General features: G+C 36.3%; 1 protein-coding gene across 1 annotated transcript in view; it reads right to left on the reverse strand.

The window, feature by feature from the left end:
* The window catches only part of Gprk1 (G protein-coupled receptor kinase 1), a 598,843-nt gene that overhangs the window by 258,906 nt on the left and 322,452 nt on the right, over positions 1-17,485 (reverse strand). The window contains exon 9 of the mRNA XM_090400057.1: positions 16,734-16,833. Within this exon, the coding sequence (XP_090256183.1) occupies positions 16,734-16,833 (100 nt within the window). The remainder of the gene's footprint in view (positions 1-16,733; positions 16,834-17,485) is intronic.

A 17,485-nucleotide genomic window follows, 5' to 3' on the forward strand; every position in this document is an offset into this window, starting at 1 on the left:
AGTTTGCAATTTTCGTACAAAATATGGTCGGAACAGTGATTTAACTTCATCAACTGTGAAAAGATTAATTAAAAAATTCAAGGAAACTGGATCAATTAGTGATCTTATACACTCTAGCCGTCCTTCAACAAGTCGTTCAACAGAAAACATCGAAGCAGTTCGTGAGAGTGTTGCTGGGAGTCCAGGAACATCAATTCGGCACCATGGTCTTGAATTGGGCATTTCGAGAAGCTCTCTACAGCGTATTCTCACGAAAGAATCTCAAGAAAAAAGTTTAATTGACTCAAGAACTGAAGCCTACTGACCACACACACACAGCGAAGAGAGTTCGTTGAATGGATTATGGAACAACAACAAGTGGATGCTTATTTTTCAAACAAAATCATCTTCAGCGATGAGGCTCATTTTCATCTTGATGGCTTTGTTAATCGACAAAATTATCGCATTTGGGGTTCAGAAAATCCACGAGTGATTGTTGAGAAACAAATGCATCCACAACGTGTCACTGTTTGGTGCAGATTTTGGGCTGGAGGCATCATCGGTCCATTCTTCTTTGAAAATGCGGCTGGTAAGGCAATAACAGTTAATGGTGCTCGCTATCACGACATGATAATCCAGTTTTTTGTGCCTAAATTTGTGCCTAAGATATGGATGTGGACAACATGTGGTTTCAACTAGACGGTGCCACATGCCATACAGCCCGAGAAACAATTCAATTACTGCATGAGTCATTTCCTGGTCGTGTAATTTACCGTTTTGGTGATCAGAATTGGCCGCCCATATCATGTGACTTAACACTATTGGACTTTTTTCTTTGGGGTTTTTTGAAGTCTAAGGTTTATGCCAACAAGCCCATGACCACCCACACCTTGAAGGAGGAAATTGAGCGCTCTCAATGAAATTCAGCCACATTTATGCAAAACGGTCATGGACAAAACAACAAACAACAAAAGAGTGCGTATGTGCCAGTAAAGCTGTGGAGGCCATTTACCCGATATGTTATTCCAAGCATAACCCTATACTATATACTTTATGAATCAATAAGAAATTACAATTTTTAATTAAAAACCTGTGTTTTCTATCAAAATTACTTCTTGCATGAATTTTGGGACACCCTGTATATATTATACTGTATAAAGAGGAAAACCAAATGATCCAATTGTTCAAGATTGAACCAATTGTTTAATTGTTATAATATATAACATTAAAAAAAATGGTCCCTCAACATGATTTGGCACTTGATTCATGCCAATTCAATCATAAGAAATAAAAAGGTACAAAAATGATACTCTGTAATGCAACACAAAGTGAAAATTCATTACTTGTATTTAAAATAATAACAGTGATTCATTATGTTCACTGATTATATCAGTGTTCAGCAGTAACAAAGTCACCATACAGCAGCTCTGAATTAATTTTATTTATATTGAGAATATGTATAGCCCAGTGGAATTGGCATGTGCCTTCACAGAACAAGGCAAGGCAAACTGAAGAACAATGACCTAAGTTCAATTCTAGTTGTCTATTAGAGGAACGTTTTTTTTTTTTTTTTTTTTTTGTGACCATGCAATCTTGGCTTTGGAGATTGTAAAACATGAAGAATATTCTGTCAACAAGGAGTATATATGGAACTATAAGGTAGGTGTGATAAGTTTGAAAGGAAGCTTGAATCTGCATAAACACTACAAGGGAAGGAAGTTAGTAGTGCATGGAAGATAGTTAAGAAGTATCTAGAGAAAGCAATATTAAATTGTATACCTAAGGTAAGGAAGGTTAATCAGAATTCCAAACTTCAGGAATCTTCCAGAGACATGCCATGTAAATGATATAGGAAATAACTTGAAAGGAAATTAGTTGTTTGCTGATAATACAAAATTAGGTAGAGTAATATTTAATGAAGGCAATATGGAGAGCTGGCAGGACAATTTATATAGCCTGTCAATATGAGCAAAAGATAATGAGTATCAGTTTAATGTTGAGAAATGTAAAGTTATGCATTTTGGGATAAATAAATTACAAGCTGTGAACCACATGAATGGAACTGTACTCCAGGAAATAGATGAAGCTAGAGGCGGTGGCAGACAGAAAGTTAGAGGAGATATTTCTAAGCTAGCCCATAAGATTAGTTGGCTATTGAAGAACACACTAACAAGTAGGGATAAGGAAATTGTTATTCCTCTTTATAAAGCCTTGATACATCCACATCTGGATTACTGTGCTCAGGTCTGGTTTGGTTTCTCGGGGATGAGGAATGGTGGAGAAGATTCAGAAGTGACCAACCAAGATGATGAGTAGTCTGTGGAATGTTCCCCATGAGGATAAATTGAGGGTGTGTGGATTGCAGAAGTTGGTTGATAGGAGGAAAGGAGGGAATAAGATAGAAACATTTAAGTTGCTTAAAGGTTTTTTTTTAGGATTGATGCAGGGAATATGTTTCAGCACTCAGCTAGAGAGGCCAGAACAAGAGGTGATCCCTAGAAGTTAATAAAGATGCAGTTAGTAGGGGTATGAGGACTAGATTTTTTACTTGGAGAGTTGTGAATATCAATAGCTGCAAATCATTATGTTCTGGGATTCCAAGATAAAGGTAGTTAAGCCAAGAGTGCAAAGGTTACAAGAAAGCTACTTTGCATAAATGAATATCTACTCAGACTGACGTGTAAGCAGTCAAAGCCTTAGTTTCAAGCAAAGCCCATGCCAATCAGAAAATCTGACTGACTGATCATTTTGATTTTGTTTGAACCTTTTGGCAACTACCATAGCTCCTAAAACAGAAACTGAAAGTCAAAAGAGCAGTGCAAAATAGCTTCATAAACATAAATAAATTAAGATTATAAGTAATTAAAAGAAGGGCAAAAGATAAGGGTCATTGTGAAGTAGCTCAGCAAATGACTCACAGAATCACAATGACTAATATGAAATGAACCAATCCAAAGCAAATGCAATAACCTCCATTCTTATCAGTTGATTATGCTTATCTTGGCAATTCTGACTACTTTCAACATTTGTTTAGAGATTGTACTTCTCTCAGCCTCATGTCCTATGGCCAGCATGGCGAACCTATGGCACGTGTGCCAGAGGTGGTACGTACAAAAATTTTGCTGGCACGTCAATGATTAACATGTGATATCATTATATATGCTTATAAATTATCCAATTTTGTTTTTTTAAATTGTTCCAATAGCGAAGGCTGGTCGATTAGTAGAGCCTCTGCTACTAATGGCTTGCAAAAAAGTTAAGCAAGTTTGAGCACGGTTAGTAGTTGGAAGGATCTATCATTTGATGCTGTTGGCACACTCTCCCTCGATGAGTCTTTGGATTCCCTGGAGGTGTCACATAATAATAATAATAATAATGTACAAGTTAAATTTTATTTTACACAAAAGTAACTAACCAACAAATACATGGCCCACTGTAAGAATAAGATGAAAACTACAACTGATGTTAAGAACCTCTAGCCAATGACTGAGGGGGCATAATGACATGACTCAGCTGATAGAAAACAATTGTGTTTAGTTGCCAAAACTTTTCATTATTTAAAAGCTTATTAATTAGCTCAGATTTATGATATTTAATATTTTTAGCATATGAAAAGTCACCAGCTGCAACTTTGAAAAAGACATGAGACATCTAAACATAAGATATTTGCGCTGCGCATTTGCCAGTAGGCAGAAATAAGCAGCGACAAGTATTACTGTTGCGTATGTGCACTGCGTTTTGTTTTCGCTATAAGTGTGAATTATAAAGGTAATTTAATTTAAGTACATAATAAAATGTTGATTTTTTGAAATTATAAAAAAATGCATTTGATTTTAGTTTGGAATAAATTTGTTACAGTTCTATTTAACATGGCTAGTGAAAATAAAAAACAAAAATTACAAAATGGACTGAAAAGTATTGTATGATTAACAAAGACAATAAAGCAGTATATGTTTTATATTCTGGGACAGTTGTATGCAGAATGTTGTTAGTTAAAACAGTATTATGAGACAAACCATAAATCGCTCCTTGAGAAAAGCAAGGACGAACAGAAAGAATTTATTGCTCGGGCAATTAAAAATAGAAATATTCAGTCAACAACCCTAATGAAATTTATCGGCAGTCATTCAAATATAACTGCTGCTAGTTTTTTTGCATCAAACGTAATTACCAAACAAAGGAACCTTTCAGTGATGAGGAATATATAAAAGAAGCATGGTTAAAATGTGCACTAGTTCTCTTTGAAGATTTTGACAACAAGGAAAAAATTATTCAAAGAATAAAAGATATGCCTTTGGCTAGAAACACGGTGAAAGATAGAATCTGTTTATGGATAAAAATATAACTCATCAACAAAAAAATAGATATAAAATATACTGGTTTAATTTCTCTTTGTCTTGATGAGAGTACTAACTTAATAAGCTATTTTCATTCGATATTGTGTTGGGAATAATATCAAAGAAGAATTGATCAGTTTTAACATCAGTAGCAACAATAACAAAAGGAATAGATATTTGCAATGCAGTTGTAAATGCACTTGCTAAAAGAGAAATAGATCTTTCCAAAATTGTATCAGTAACTACTGATGATGCTTGCAGTATGACTGGAGAGGAAAATAGTTTTGTCAATTTATTCACCGAACAAATTGGACATTCAGTTCTGGGTTTACATTGCATTATACATCAGCAGGTTTTATGTGCAAAGGCTAGTTTCAAGCATCTGGAAAATATATTATTAACCCCTAACAAAACTAATCAATTTTATATTAGTTCAGTGTGTCCCAGGGAGGATGATAGCAGGAGTGGCCTCTTGTAGGAATGGATACTTGGGAGAAGGGAGATGACATCAGGTAACACTGATCGCAGTGGAGTCTAGAGGAGATAATGCTGGGTATAGAAACAATGGCATTTATATGCTTTATACTAATGCCAGGAATATCCGGAATAAGGGAGAGGAATTGGTGGCGCAGATAGCATCAGCCTGGCCAAAAATTATTGGGATCACTGAGACGTGGTTGACAGAAGAGGATATAATAACAGGAATAGAAGTCGCTGGGTACAGCATTTTTCAGCAGGATAGGAGGGTAAAGCATGGTGGTGGGGTACTACTTATGATAAGTGACGACCTATGTCCTCTAAGAGTGGAGGCTTTGGAAGGAAGTAGGACAAATAATTTTGAGAGCATGTGGTGTGAGGTTGAGGTAGGCAAGACAGAATATTTAATGGGATGTTGCTACAGACCCAGGAGCACAGAGGATGGGGACCAGGAGATGTTTAGACAGTTATGTTTGGCAAGTGCAAGAAGAATGATTGTTATGGGAGATTTTAACTACAGTAGTATAAACTGGAGAGAGGAAGATGCATGTAGCAATAGGGGAATGGAATTTCTAGAATTCTTGAGGGACAAATGTCTTAGGCAACATGTAACAGAGGGAACAAGAGGTTCAAGAGTTTTGGATTTGGTTATAGCATCAGAAGAGTTGATAATAACTGAGATGACATCTCTCCCACCAGTTGGAGAGAGTGACCACATGGTTTTGACTTGGAAAATGAATAGATATGCAGGAGTATCAAAGAGACGGGAATTTATGTGGAATTATAAAGCAGGTGATTATAATAGTCTTAGACGTCAACTTCGGGAAGTTTCATGGAGGAAGGAATTGGAATGCCAGGATATCATTAGTGAGTGTGAAATTGTGAAAGAATATTTGTTAGCAGCAATGGTAAGTTCTATACCACGAGAAAAGAAGAGGACACAATTTGGAGTAAAGTGGATGATAAACAATATTAAACAGGAATTGCATGTGAAAAAGAGGCTATGGAAGAGATATAAGGAGACAGGTGAAGAGAAGATGCATGAAGAATATAAGACACAGGCCAGAGTAGTGACTAGTGTGGTAAGGAAAGCGAAACTGGAATATGAGAGGAGATTGGCCCTAAGATCCAAAGAAAATCCTAGGGAATTTTTTAGCTATGTGGCCAGTAAGAGGAGAAATGACTGTGGAAGAATGATATTGTGGGATAAAAATGGGAATAGAGTGACTGATGCAGAGGACATAGTGGAATTGTTCAATGAATACATTATTAGAGTATGTCATCCTAGAGGAGTCAGTTTTAATGCTAGAGGGCTAAGGTAGGTTCGAGGTTTAGAGGTACAGGAGGAGAGCGTGTTTCAGATACTGAGTACTCTGGAAGTCAGTAAAGCTTTGGGACTGGATGGTATTTCACCACGAGTTTTGAGAGAATGTGCTAGGGAACTGACAGTGCCTTTAACCTGGCTTTTCAATGAAAGTCTGGCTGCGGGAAAGGTGCCCAGGGAATGGAAGGAAGGTAAGATAGTGCCATTGCATAAGGGTGGTAACAGACTGGAAGTGTCTAATTAGGCCAGTTTGTGTGTCATCAGTAGTTGTTAAGATCTTGGAGAAATTCGTGAGGGACCGTATACAGCACTGGACAGATGAGGGTAATGTTATCTGTGAGAGTCAACATGGATTTGTGAAAGGGCACTCTTGTTATAGCAATATGCTAGCCTTTTATAATAAAGTTACAAGAACATTAGATGAGGGAAAGGCATATACTGCCATTTTCTTAGACTTAGCGAAGGCATTTCACAGGGTGCCACATGATAAGCTGATATTTAAGATGCAGCACATGGGTCTGGATGTCAGACTGGTCAACTGGATTCAGGATTGGCTGTCTGATAGGTATCAGAGAGTTGTGTATGGTGGAGCAGTTTCAAGGAGGCAGAGGGTTACAAGTGTGGTCCCACACGACTCAATATTAGGACCTATATTGTTTAACCTTTATATCAATGACATTACCAATGGATTGCAAGGGGATATTCAGTTCTTTGCAGATGATGCGAAACTGGGAAGGATTATTAGTAATAGTGCAGATGTGGTAGCCCTGCAAGAGGATTTGAATAAGCTAGATAGATGGGAAAATGAATGGGGGTGTCGGTTTAATGCAGCAAAATGTAAGGTCTTGAGGTTTGGGAAACATCGATGGGACACTGCATACTCTATGGAAGAATAATACTGGAGGAAGTAGGGGAGACAAGAGATCTGGGGTTGATGATTGATAGAAACTTGAAATTTAGGGGAATTATTGCAAAGGTGGTGAAGGTAATACAGAGGAATGCTGCAATTATGAGAAGGACACTGACCTGCAGAGATAAAAGGATTATCATTGCGTTGTATAAGTCTCTGATCAGACCACACTTAGACTATTGTTCTCAGATTTGATCCCCAGGATTTGAAGGGGATAAATTAACTGTGGAAAGGGTACAAAGATGGATGACAAAGATGGTTTCAGGACTGTACAATTTTGGTTATGAGGATCAGCTGAGGGAATGTGGACTGCAGAGTTTTGTGGATAGAAGAAGGAGAGGTGAATATGATTCAGACTTTTAAACTGTTGAGAGGTGGTTACAGGGTTGACACTGGGGAGTTATTTTGCTTGGTTGAACAGCGGGAAGGAGTGATGACAAGAGGCCATCCCTGGAAGTCATGAAAGGAAACTGTGAGCAAGAGGGTGAGGAGTGGTTGAACCATGGAATGCATTGCCTGATGGAGTGGTGAGAGTGAGAACGGTCTATGAGTTTAGGTAGTGGTATGATAGACTTTGTGTTTCTTAGGGGGACCTCCGCTCAATGAGTCTTGACAGACTTTATGTTCTTAGGAAGAACCTCCCACGATGAGTCTTTTGATTCCATGGAGGCCTGAATAATAATAATAATAATATCTGCACACACTTTAAATAAATGAAAATTTCTAGCATTATTAAATGAGGTAAACTCAGTGTACAATGGTTTACTTATGTACAACAACATCCAATGGTTAAGTCATGAAAAAGTTTTTCAAAGATTTGTTGAGTATTTAGATGAAGATAGACTTTTTTTACATAATGAGAAAATTATTGAAAAATATAATCAATTAATGGTTGTTGAATGGCTTTTGAAATTAATGTTTTTTACTAATTTGTGCTTATATTTAAATGAATTAAATTTTAAACTGCAAGGTGTTAACAAGACAGTCACTGTCATGTTTGATTTAATCAAAGCATTCAAGGCTAAATTACAAATTTTCAATAGTGACGTTATTTCCAACACCTTCTAATATTTTCCGAATACAAAAAAACATTCTTTGCAGATCTAGAATCTCATAAAAAAACAGATCAAGTTAAATTGACAACAGTTTTCTGCAGTTATTCAGTCAATAGTCAATGAATTCTTCAAGATTTATGCAGAAACATCAAAATTTATTTTACATACAGACACAACATCAGCAGATAAAACTCAATTTGGATATTTCCGAGTAGCTGATTTTGGAAGATATAGAAATGCAATTAATTGATTTTCAATCTGGTTCTGCATGGAAACAAAAGTTTGTCGATTTGAGAAATGAGTTGAAATAATTGAAAATAATCGATTATTGGGCGTAATTAAAAAGAATGCAGAAGAGGAAATAATTAAAAATTAAATTATTTTTAATTATTTCCTCTTTAAGTTAAGAGGATAAAAATCCCTTATTGTTTTTCAGCCAGTAAGCGAAACTAAGATCGAAAACTATGATCTGAACGTTTCATGCCGACGAACTGTCGGCAAATCCAAGTGTGACCACTTGGTGGTGTCACACCACGGCAACTCGTTGCAAAGGTAGAGCAAGCTCCCTCCCTATTCTTGATATTTTCTCATAATGTAAAAACACACAGCTCCTAGGAGATGTAGTACTGTTTTACATTATGAGGAGAGGTCACTACCCAGACCGGTTTCAACCTTTTTTGAGGTCTCATCAGTGAGTAGCTAGACCTAGAATATCAGAGTTTAAGTGAAAAGAACTTACATACTTTTGCTATACGATTCGCGAACGGTGTGTCACTATATTATGTTATAACATATTATAACTAAGAAGAAAAGCCAAAACGGCTATTTTTTCTGGCGAGGTTGATAAGTTAAGGGGATAAAATCCCCTTAACTTATGAACCTCGCCAGAAAAAATAGCCATTTTGGCTTTTCTTCTTATTTCCTCTTTAGTTGTTTAACAAACTAGTGACAGCTATATTATCAATTTTCTCCTCTACATATACTTGTGAGTCATTATTTTCTGAAATGAATTTAATAAAAGACAGTTTAAGAAATAGAATGACTGATGAATCTAGTTTGGTGTGTGTATTACTAAAAGTGACAAAATAAGAATCTGATATAAAGAATTTGGCATCCTATGTACAACAAAAATTTCATTAATAAATAATTGATATTGATTTGTATACGACAATGTGTATGTCAAGTTATGAGTTCATCTTCATGAAATTCTATGTTAATTTTTAAACTTATCTCAATAAAATTCTACAATAATTTTCTATTAATTTTTTCCCCTATTAAAAATTGCCCAGCACATCAGCAACTCAATAAATATTATTTGTAAATTTTTGGTGTGCGCATATAAAAAGGTTCGCCATCACCGTCCAATGGCATTGTAAATGGTAATCAATTGGGATGGTGTGAACTGAGATGACCTTCAGGATTTATTATTATCAATTATGTGACATCTCTAGGGAGTCCAAAGACTCATCGAGGGAGGGACCTACTCTACAACTCTCCATCTCCACCACTCAATCCACCAACTACAATGAACTGCAACTATCTTCATTATCTACACCAACACCATTTACCTGTTTCTATGCCTCTTTTCATGGTCTGATGATTGCTTCCATACTCCATATCCAAGCTCTTGCTCTGATCTAATAACTGAAATTATTCTTACTGGGATAAATGCCTCTATTCCCCATTCCACTCAAAACCCCCAACCCTTATCTAAATTTTCAACAAACATGCCAAACCAGTCAAGTCCAAGCTAAAAATGCAGCATTTTTTAGTTGTTTCTTTCTGTTGTTTTTTGGCAAATCTTCCCCTACTATTCCACAAACTTTCTTCAGTATGGCTATGCATTCTCTGATCTTTGATAGAAGGAAATCAGAAAACTCAAGTTAAATGATCCAGGCTCTCACTCAGCTTGCCAACCCATAATAACTGGAAAAAAAATGGTAAATCTTCCCCTACTATTCCACAAACTTCAGTTTGGCTATGCATTCTCTGATCTTTGATAGAAGGAAATCAGAAAAATTCTCATTAAGCTTGATAGTAAGTTCTCTGGCCAAGAGGGTATCCTTTCCATTGTACTAAAAGTTGTTTTAGAATTAACACTCATCCTATACTGCCTTTACAAGCTGTTCTATTCATCTGGCATCTCTTCAACAGCATGAAAGCAAGCTTTTAACCAACCTGATCCTAAAAAAGGGAAATAAAAGTCTGTCATCAAACTACAGTTTCACTGCTCCCACCTCAATATTCTCAAAAGTAACAGAGAAGTCAATTAACAACTTATTACTTGGACACTGATCTGTTAAATAGTGATCACTAATATGGATTCTGCCACTCCCATTCTACAGCAGCAGACCTCCTTCCTAACCTCACTCCATTTTGGACACAAGCCAAGGAAAGATTGGAGAATCTCATGTCATTACTCTTGATATTTCCAAGGTATTTGATTGTGTTTAGCATCACAGACTTCTTCCCAAGATATCATCTTATCACTTTCCTCTTATCCTTCGTAAGTGGATTGCAAGATTCCTCTCTGGTTGTTTCATGCATGTCAATGGTTACCTCTGATCTGATTTTTTTCATCAATATCATATCCCAAGGCTCTATGCTTTGATCTACACTGCTTCTCCTACATCAATGATCTTCACTCACTAACATTTAATCCTATTTACAGCTCTGCTGATGACAGTACAATCCACTCCTCTTTGTCATTCACAAAAGCAAGATGACTCAAGCTTCAAGAGTGTCTATGCCTTGGATATCAATCTTCTAGCCATTCTTAAATGGGGTGAAGATAATTATTAAATTTTAATGCTATTAAAACACAAACTTGCCTTATTTCCTGGAAAAAAGTCCATTCCTCATTCTCCCTCACTTTTGATAACACTCCACTAATTAACTAAGATAAGTTTTCTCTTCTTGGGTTGACTTTCACATCTAATCTATCCTGGAATAAAATACATATCCACTGCCTCCAAAAAAAAGTTTGGTGTTTTTTTTTTGTTCTAAATCACTTCTCTTCTGCTCAACTCTTACCATGTCGTAAATCCCAAATCCACTCAACCTTAGAATACTGTTAGTGATCCTACCACTGAACTTTGTGGCACACCACTAGTCACCTGCTTTTGGATTCGGCTCCTTCATATGGCATTTTTGATATCTGTCCAGCAGCCACCCTCTCATATCCATTCGCATTTATTCTAATTTACATAAGTTCCATGTGGTATTCCGTTAAATGCCTTTGCAAAATCCATCAGAATATCATGTAGCCACTTCCTTTATCCAACTCAGCTGTCACTCTATTACAAAAAGTTGGTAAATTACTAAGACATGACTGACCCTTAACAAAGCCACGTTGCCCCTCATACAGTATCATATTCTTATCCACCCATTCCTGAATACTCTTTTTGACCAATTTTTGCAGTATTTTTACCACCACTCCTGAGATACTGATTGATCTATAATTTGCTATTGCAGTCTTAGAACCTCCCTCATGCATGGGAATTATCTGCCCTCTTTCCAGTCCCTTGGAACTCTAACAGACCTGAGACTTAAATTAAACAGCCTAGTCAAAGGTATTGTCAGTTCCCTTGCAAATTCTTGCAAAACCTCTCCAATTCATCCACCTCTGTTTCCACATCAGTCTCTGCCACATATGTCAACACTAACCTCACTTGTATAATATATCCTTGCAAAGTGGTCACTCAGTAACTCAACTATTTTTTCTGCTTCTGCAACCTATGACAATCAGCATTCATTAAAGTTAATCTTCCATAGTCATTCTTCCTCTTACTTGCCACATAACAAACGAACTCTATCGGATTTCCTTTGACCTGCTTGGCTTGTTTCTTCTCATAATATGATTTTACCTTCCTTACAATGCTGGTCATCTTTCTTGTCTAACCCTTGTACTGTTCATGAGTTTGTATATACAGGGTGATTCAAAAAGATGGACCCAATTTCGTACGGCTATATTTCCTGAACTATACATCATATGTGAACGATCTACATAACATTTGAAAGAGGAGGTCCTAAAGTTTGAAATACTACTGCTAGAGCACTTGTCTAGCACACAGCAGCATCAGTTGTGAGCAAAATGGCTACTATGCAGCACAAAATTTTTTGCGTTCGTGAGCTCATTAAAACGCGTCAGCAACTGCAGTGCAGCGTGCATTTCGTCATCGTTTCAACATTAAACCTCCAACGAAGAAGAGCATTTGTCATTGGAATTATCAATTTGAGCAAACAGGTTGCCTGTGTAGGGGGAAAAGCTCAGGCAGACCACGTGTATCCTTCTTTGGGTATGGGATGAATTCAGCTACCGTCTTGATGTTATCTGTGCAGCCGGAGGGGGGAGGGGGGACACGCTGAACATATACATTGTGAGTATAGTCAAATATACTTTACATCGTATTTGTCACTAGTTCTACGTTTGATGTATAGACTTACAAAATTGAGTCCATCTTTTTGAATCACCCTGTATATACCCTCCACAGCATTTTCTTCTTCTGCAGCTCATGCTTAATGATATCAAATTCCTACCTGATTAACCCTCCTTACCTTAGGTATACAATTTAATATTGCTTCCTCTGGACACCTTTTAACTATCTTCCATGCACTACTAACAATCTTCCCTTGTAGGGTTTAAGCACAGATTCAAGCTTCCTCCTAAACTTGTCACACCTGCCTTGTAGTTCCTCATATACCATAACTTGACAGAATATTCCTCATGCTTTACATGAGGAATATTCCTCTACTTCTTCCTCAGGAGAACCTTCTGCAGAACCATAGGCACAAATAAGTTTCAATGTCCATTTCCCCATTTTTATGTTTGTCCACATAACTCTACTTGAAACTGTATTTCCCGATCAAGAAGGTTATCTTCATGTTTGATGTTGAATGCTATCACTACTCCTTCCTTTCCTTGATCATTATTGCCTGAATATAACATTCTATACTTATTATTTAAAGTTTTTGAAGCCAGCACTCGAAGCAAATGAAACTTTGTCAAATGCTCTTGGTGCATGATGAACCTGAAATTCCCATCTGGTAAGCTTTGAAAGTCAACAAGATCTACCTGACCCCTTTGATTCATGTCATTTACGGTAATAGGTCTAACGACAATCCCTTTAACAGTCTCCTTCCTTTTTAGTTTCTCTGTGCATCTTTCACATTGTTTTATGAATTCAGAAACAATTCATTGTGGAATGTTAGTGCACTTTTCCATTATTTTCTTGTGGGTTTTTGTCTCGCCTTTGTGACCAGTAGAGAGATGAATATCACGAATGATAGAAATAGGGGATTCTTTTGTTGCCATAAATCGACCATTTTTTGTCACTACTTTCGTTGCACCCGCTAAATTCGAAATAGCATACTTAGTTCTAAAATGATATTCTTGTCTACTTCTAATGCCAGATCTATTATCATTTAGAAGGTTTATGACATATGAGTTTAAGGAGTGGTATGATAGACTTTGTGTTTCTTAGGGGGGACCTACCCTCGATGAATCTTGACAGACTTTATGTTCTTAGGAAGGACCTCCCACGATGAGTCTTTTGACTCCATGGAGGCCTGAATAATAATAATAATAATATTGTTCGAATTCATTATTCCATAAGATATCACATTCTCTAACAGTGTTTTCTAAATCTTCCATTTTGGATATAGAGATCTAAAATTAAACAAATATCGATGTTTAAAACCTAAAATATCACTTTATTAAGTTAATAGTGGTGAATTGTCACATATTATGTAAACGCAGGTCCTGCAACTCAAGCCAATGAGAAACTAACCTTACTAAATATGATGAAAAGAATAACTCAAGCCAATGAGAAACTAACCTTACTAAATATGATGAAAAGAATTCTGATATAATGTTGTACAAATTTACTATAACACTTGACTAATACTATTACAAAAAAACTTCTAAAAACACAGCAACTTGCAGCAACAACCAATAAGAAATACTCTTTAAAACCTAATCGTCACATGTATAAGCCGCAGGTCCTGAAACTCAAGCCAATGAGAAACTAACGTTACTAAAAAGAACAAAAGGAATTCTGATGTAATGTTGTACAAATTTACTGTAATTAAAACCTAATCGTCACATATTATATAAGCCGCGAGTCCTGCAACTCGCGCCAATGAGAAACTAACCTTATTAAATACGACAAAAGGAATTTTGATGTAATGCTGTAGAAATTTACTGTACTGTAACACTTGACTAATGCTATTACAAAAAAAAATTCTTAAAACTCAGCAACTTGCAGCAACAACCAATAAGAAATGCTCTTCACCAGTTTCTGCACATCATGCGCTGCTGCTGTTACTATGCACCCAATTCACGAAATGAGCAGAAAATGTAATGCTCATTTCGTGAATTGTGCAAAATCGACACATTCCATGAACTGTACAAGAGCATTATACAGTTCATGGATTGTGCGATTTCATAATTTGCACGTAACATATATATATATATATATATATATATATATCAGGTTTGTGTTCACAGACCTGAATAGTAAACAATATACTGATCATAATAATTTTTCAATGATCTTAATAATTTAATGTCCCTTCTCATTATTTCAAGCCTAATTCATAACAATTTGTGTATCAAAACATCCACACATAATCAGTTAAGAATGTTTATAGAAAATGAGCCTTGTTAGTGGTTGGGAAAAGAAATGAAATCAGAAACGTGGATGTGCTAGAGCTCCCATTAGCTTAATTCACAAGGAATCCTTGCATATCTTCTAAATGCACATTGTATTGCTGCTATAATATGAAGTACATTCACATGTAGGAATAAAGAGATAGTGGTGCCTTAGAATAAGGCACTGGTCAGACCAAATGTGGATACTGTGTCAGATTTGGTCATCTAGTTTTTATTATAATGTGGAAACACTAGAGAGGATCCAGAGATGAATGACCAAAGTGATACCAGGACTTTGGAGTCACCTTTTGGCTACTATGGAAATATGACCTGCATTATTACCTTAATATCACATCTGGATCTGACTCCCACTGATAAGACCTCAATAAAGGTCGAAATTGGTCCAGATAGTGACCCTTCCCATAATGAATAGCATTATACATGCCCATAAGGATATGTGCTTTGCATTATGGGATACTAAAGCAAGTGATATGAAGTCATTAGCCTCTATATACGAGTTGCCCAGTTGTGAAGTTACTTCACATTCTTGGTTTTATCCTTTACAGTTAAAGAATTAAACCAAGAATATAATTTTTTGGCATCTTTAATTTATTTTGGAGTGTGGGTTATGCAAAGAAACTGAGGGAATATAGATTGCAGAGTTAGCTGGATAGGGAGAAAAGAGGCAATATATATAGACAAGATCTGGGAAAATTCCCTGATCTTATCCCATAATATCCTTCTCCTAAACTTTCTATGTTCACCCCATCCCGAAGTATTCTCTGCCCACCTTTAATAAATTAAAAAATATAAAAAAAAAAGGTTTTCCAAAAAAACTTTGCATACCTCTTGCCTCACCAATAATTCTCCCACATCTCTCAAACCTCACTTTTCCGACCCTCCTTCCATTCAGGTCATACCTCTTTCCTTCAACAATGAATGTATATCGCCATATGGCAGGAAGCCACTGAAAAAGAAGACAGCCAGCAATATCCCACAAAGGTATGTCCGATTTTTCTTCCTATATATTTTTCATATATCTGTTCATATAAAACATCAGTAATGCCCTAAAATTTGAGTAAAAAGCCAATGCTATTATAAAAAAAGGGGTACTTCTAAACAAAAATAGGCTAAATAGCCATAAAAATAATAATACAGAAGGGATTATAAAAATAGTGGAGGATAAGATGGAGAACAAGAGGCCATCCCTGTTAGTTGTGTAGAGATGCGAAGAAGAGTGTGAGGAGTAGATATTTTGTTGGTGATAGAGAGTACTTGGTGAGTGGAATGCATCGAGTATAAAGCATTTCAAGTTTCAAATGTGACAGACATGCTGCTAGTTCAGTGGACCTCCTATGAGTCTCTTTTACACCATGGAGGTTGCTGTAATAATAATAATAAATTTTGCTAACAGTAATAAAAGTAAAACATAGCCTGTGTAGCTCAGTGGATGTGGCGTTTGCACACCACGACGCTTGGCCGCACGAAGGAAGACTTGGTTTCGAGTCTAGTCGGCGACTAGAGGAAATTTTTCTAAGTCTTTTTTCGACCGGTTCCCGAGTTAGTCGATTTCTGGCACGGGCAAGCAGGTTTTTCCTCCCGGAAACTCGGGTTTTTCATCCCGTAAACTCAAGAAAATCAACCGTAGAACCCACATTATTTCAGACATTAAATATATTGTGTTAGGGTTAGGGACCACGAGATGGTGGCACATTTGAGCCGTCTCTCTCTTCACTGTGTACCGCTTAATCAGTGATAGCTTTGGGCCATCTATCTCTGATTGGTACCAGTGGAGATTTAACTGCCCACTCAGTCTCCAAAAAGTTAGATAGGGCTAAATGGCTTCGCGTACTCCCATATACGGGAATAAAAAGGCGTTAGCTGATTTTTTTTTTTTTTTAAATAAAAGTAAACAGTTTAATTGTGCATTTTTAACTGATATACATGTAAACCAATAAAACGAATACTATTATTCAAAAATTAAGCAAGGTTAACTTACGCCTGTGCTAACTAATGACAGCATAATCCTTTCATTTAATGCTAATGTTTCCCCTTGCTTCATTTTTATACGCTTCTTGTCTAAACATTTCATTGCATACCTGAAGAAGACAAGAGACAAAAGTGACTATTATTAATGCTACATCATCATAAGTTTAAGGTTAGGAAACTAAAGTGATATAACTTTAAAGAATATAAATATAACAGGTGAGATGATCACAGACAACCATAACAAGGTACTTTATAGCAATATATTCTTGTATAGTGACATCATTCATTATCACAACTGAACTTATTTTTCCTAACAACAGGCTAGTAGATGTTTGTTGAGTAATAGTAGCAGAAAATCATAGAGCTGAAAGATATGTTATATTAAAAAAAAAATAATAATATTAATTTTATTTCTAGTCTTTTTTTCTGTTTGTTTTTATGAGTTTGCTTGTTTAATGTTTTGAAAACAACTACTTACTTCTACTGCAGAATATTCAATATAGTGTTAATGCAAACCAGCCATGGTGTGGGTCATACTACATCATGCTGGCTCCAAGCCTGAATAAACTGGTAAAGGTTGAATGAGAGGCTAGCAACCTATAGCTGCAGCAACAACATCTAATCAAAATGAAAATGACAATACTCAAGAAATAGACAAGCTGTTGGAAATGAATGAATTTTCTAGTGAAAGTTCTTCAGAGAAGCTGGGAACAAACAAACAAAAAAAAAAAAAAAAGAGACAGAAAAGTTGTTTGAAGCCAA

The sequence above is a fragment of the Typopeltis vanoorti genome, chromosome 11 (assembly GCF_054136105.1).
Source record: "Typopeltis vanoorti isolate ZY-2024b chromosome 11, IOZ_Tvanoo_1.0, whole genome shotgun sequence".
In the NCBI taxonomy this organism is placed as follows: domain Eukaryota; kingdom Metazoa; phylum Arthropoda; class Arachnida; order Uropygi; family Thelyphonidae; genus Typopeltis; species Typopeltis vanoorti.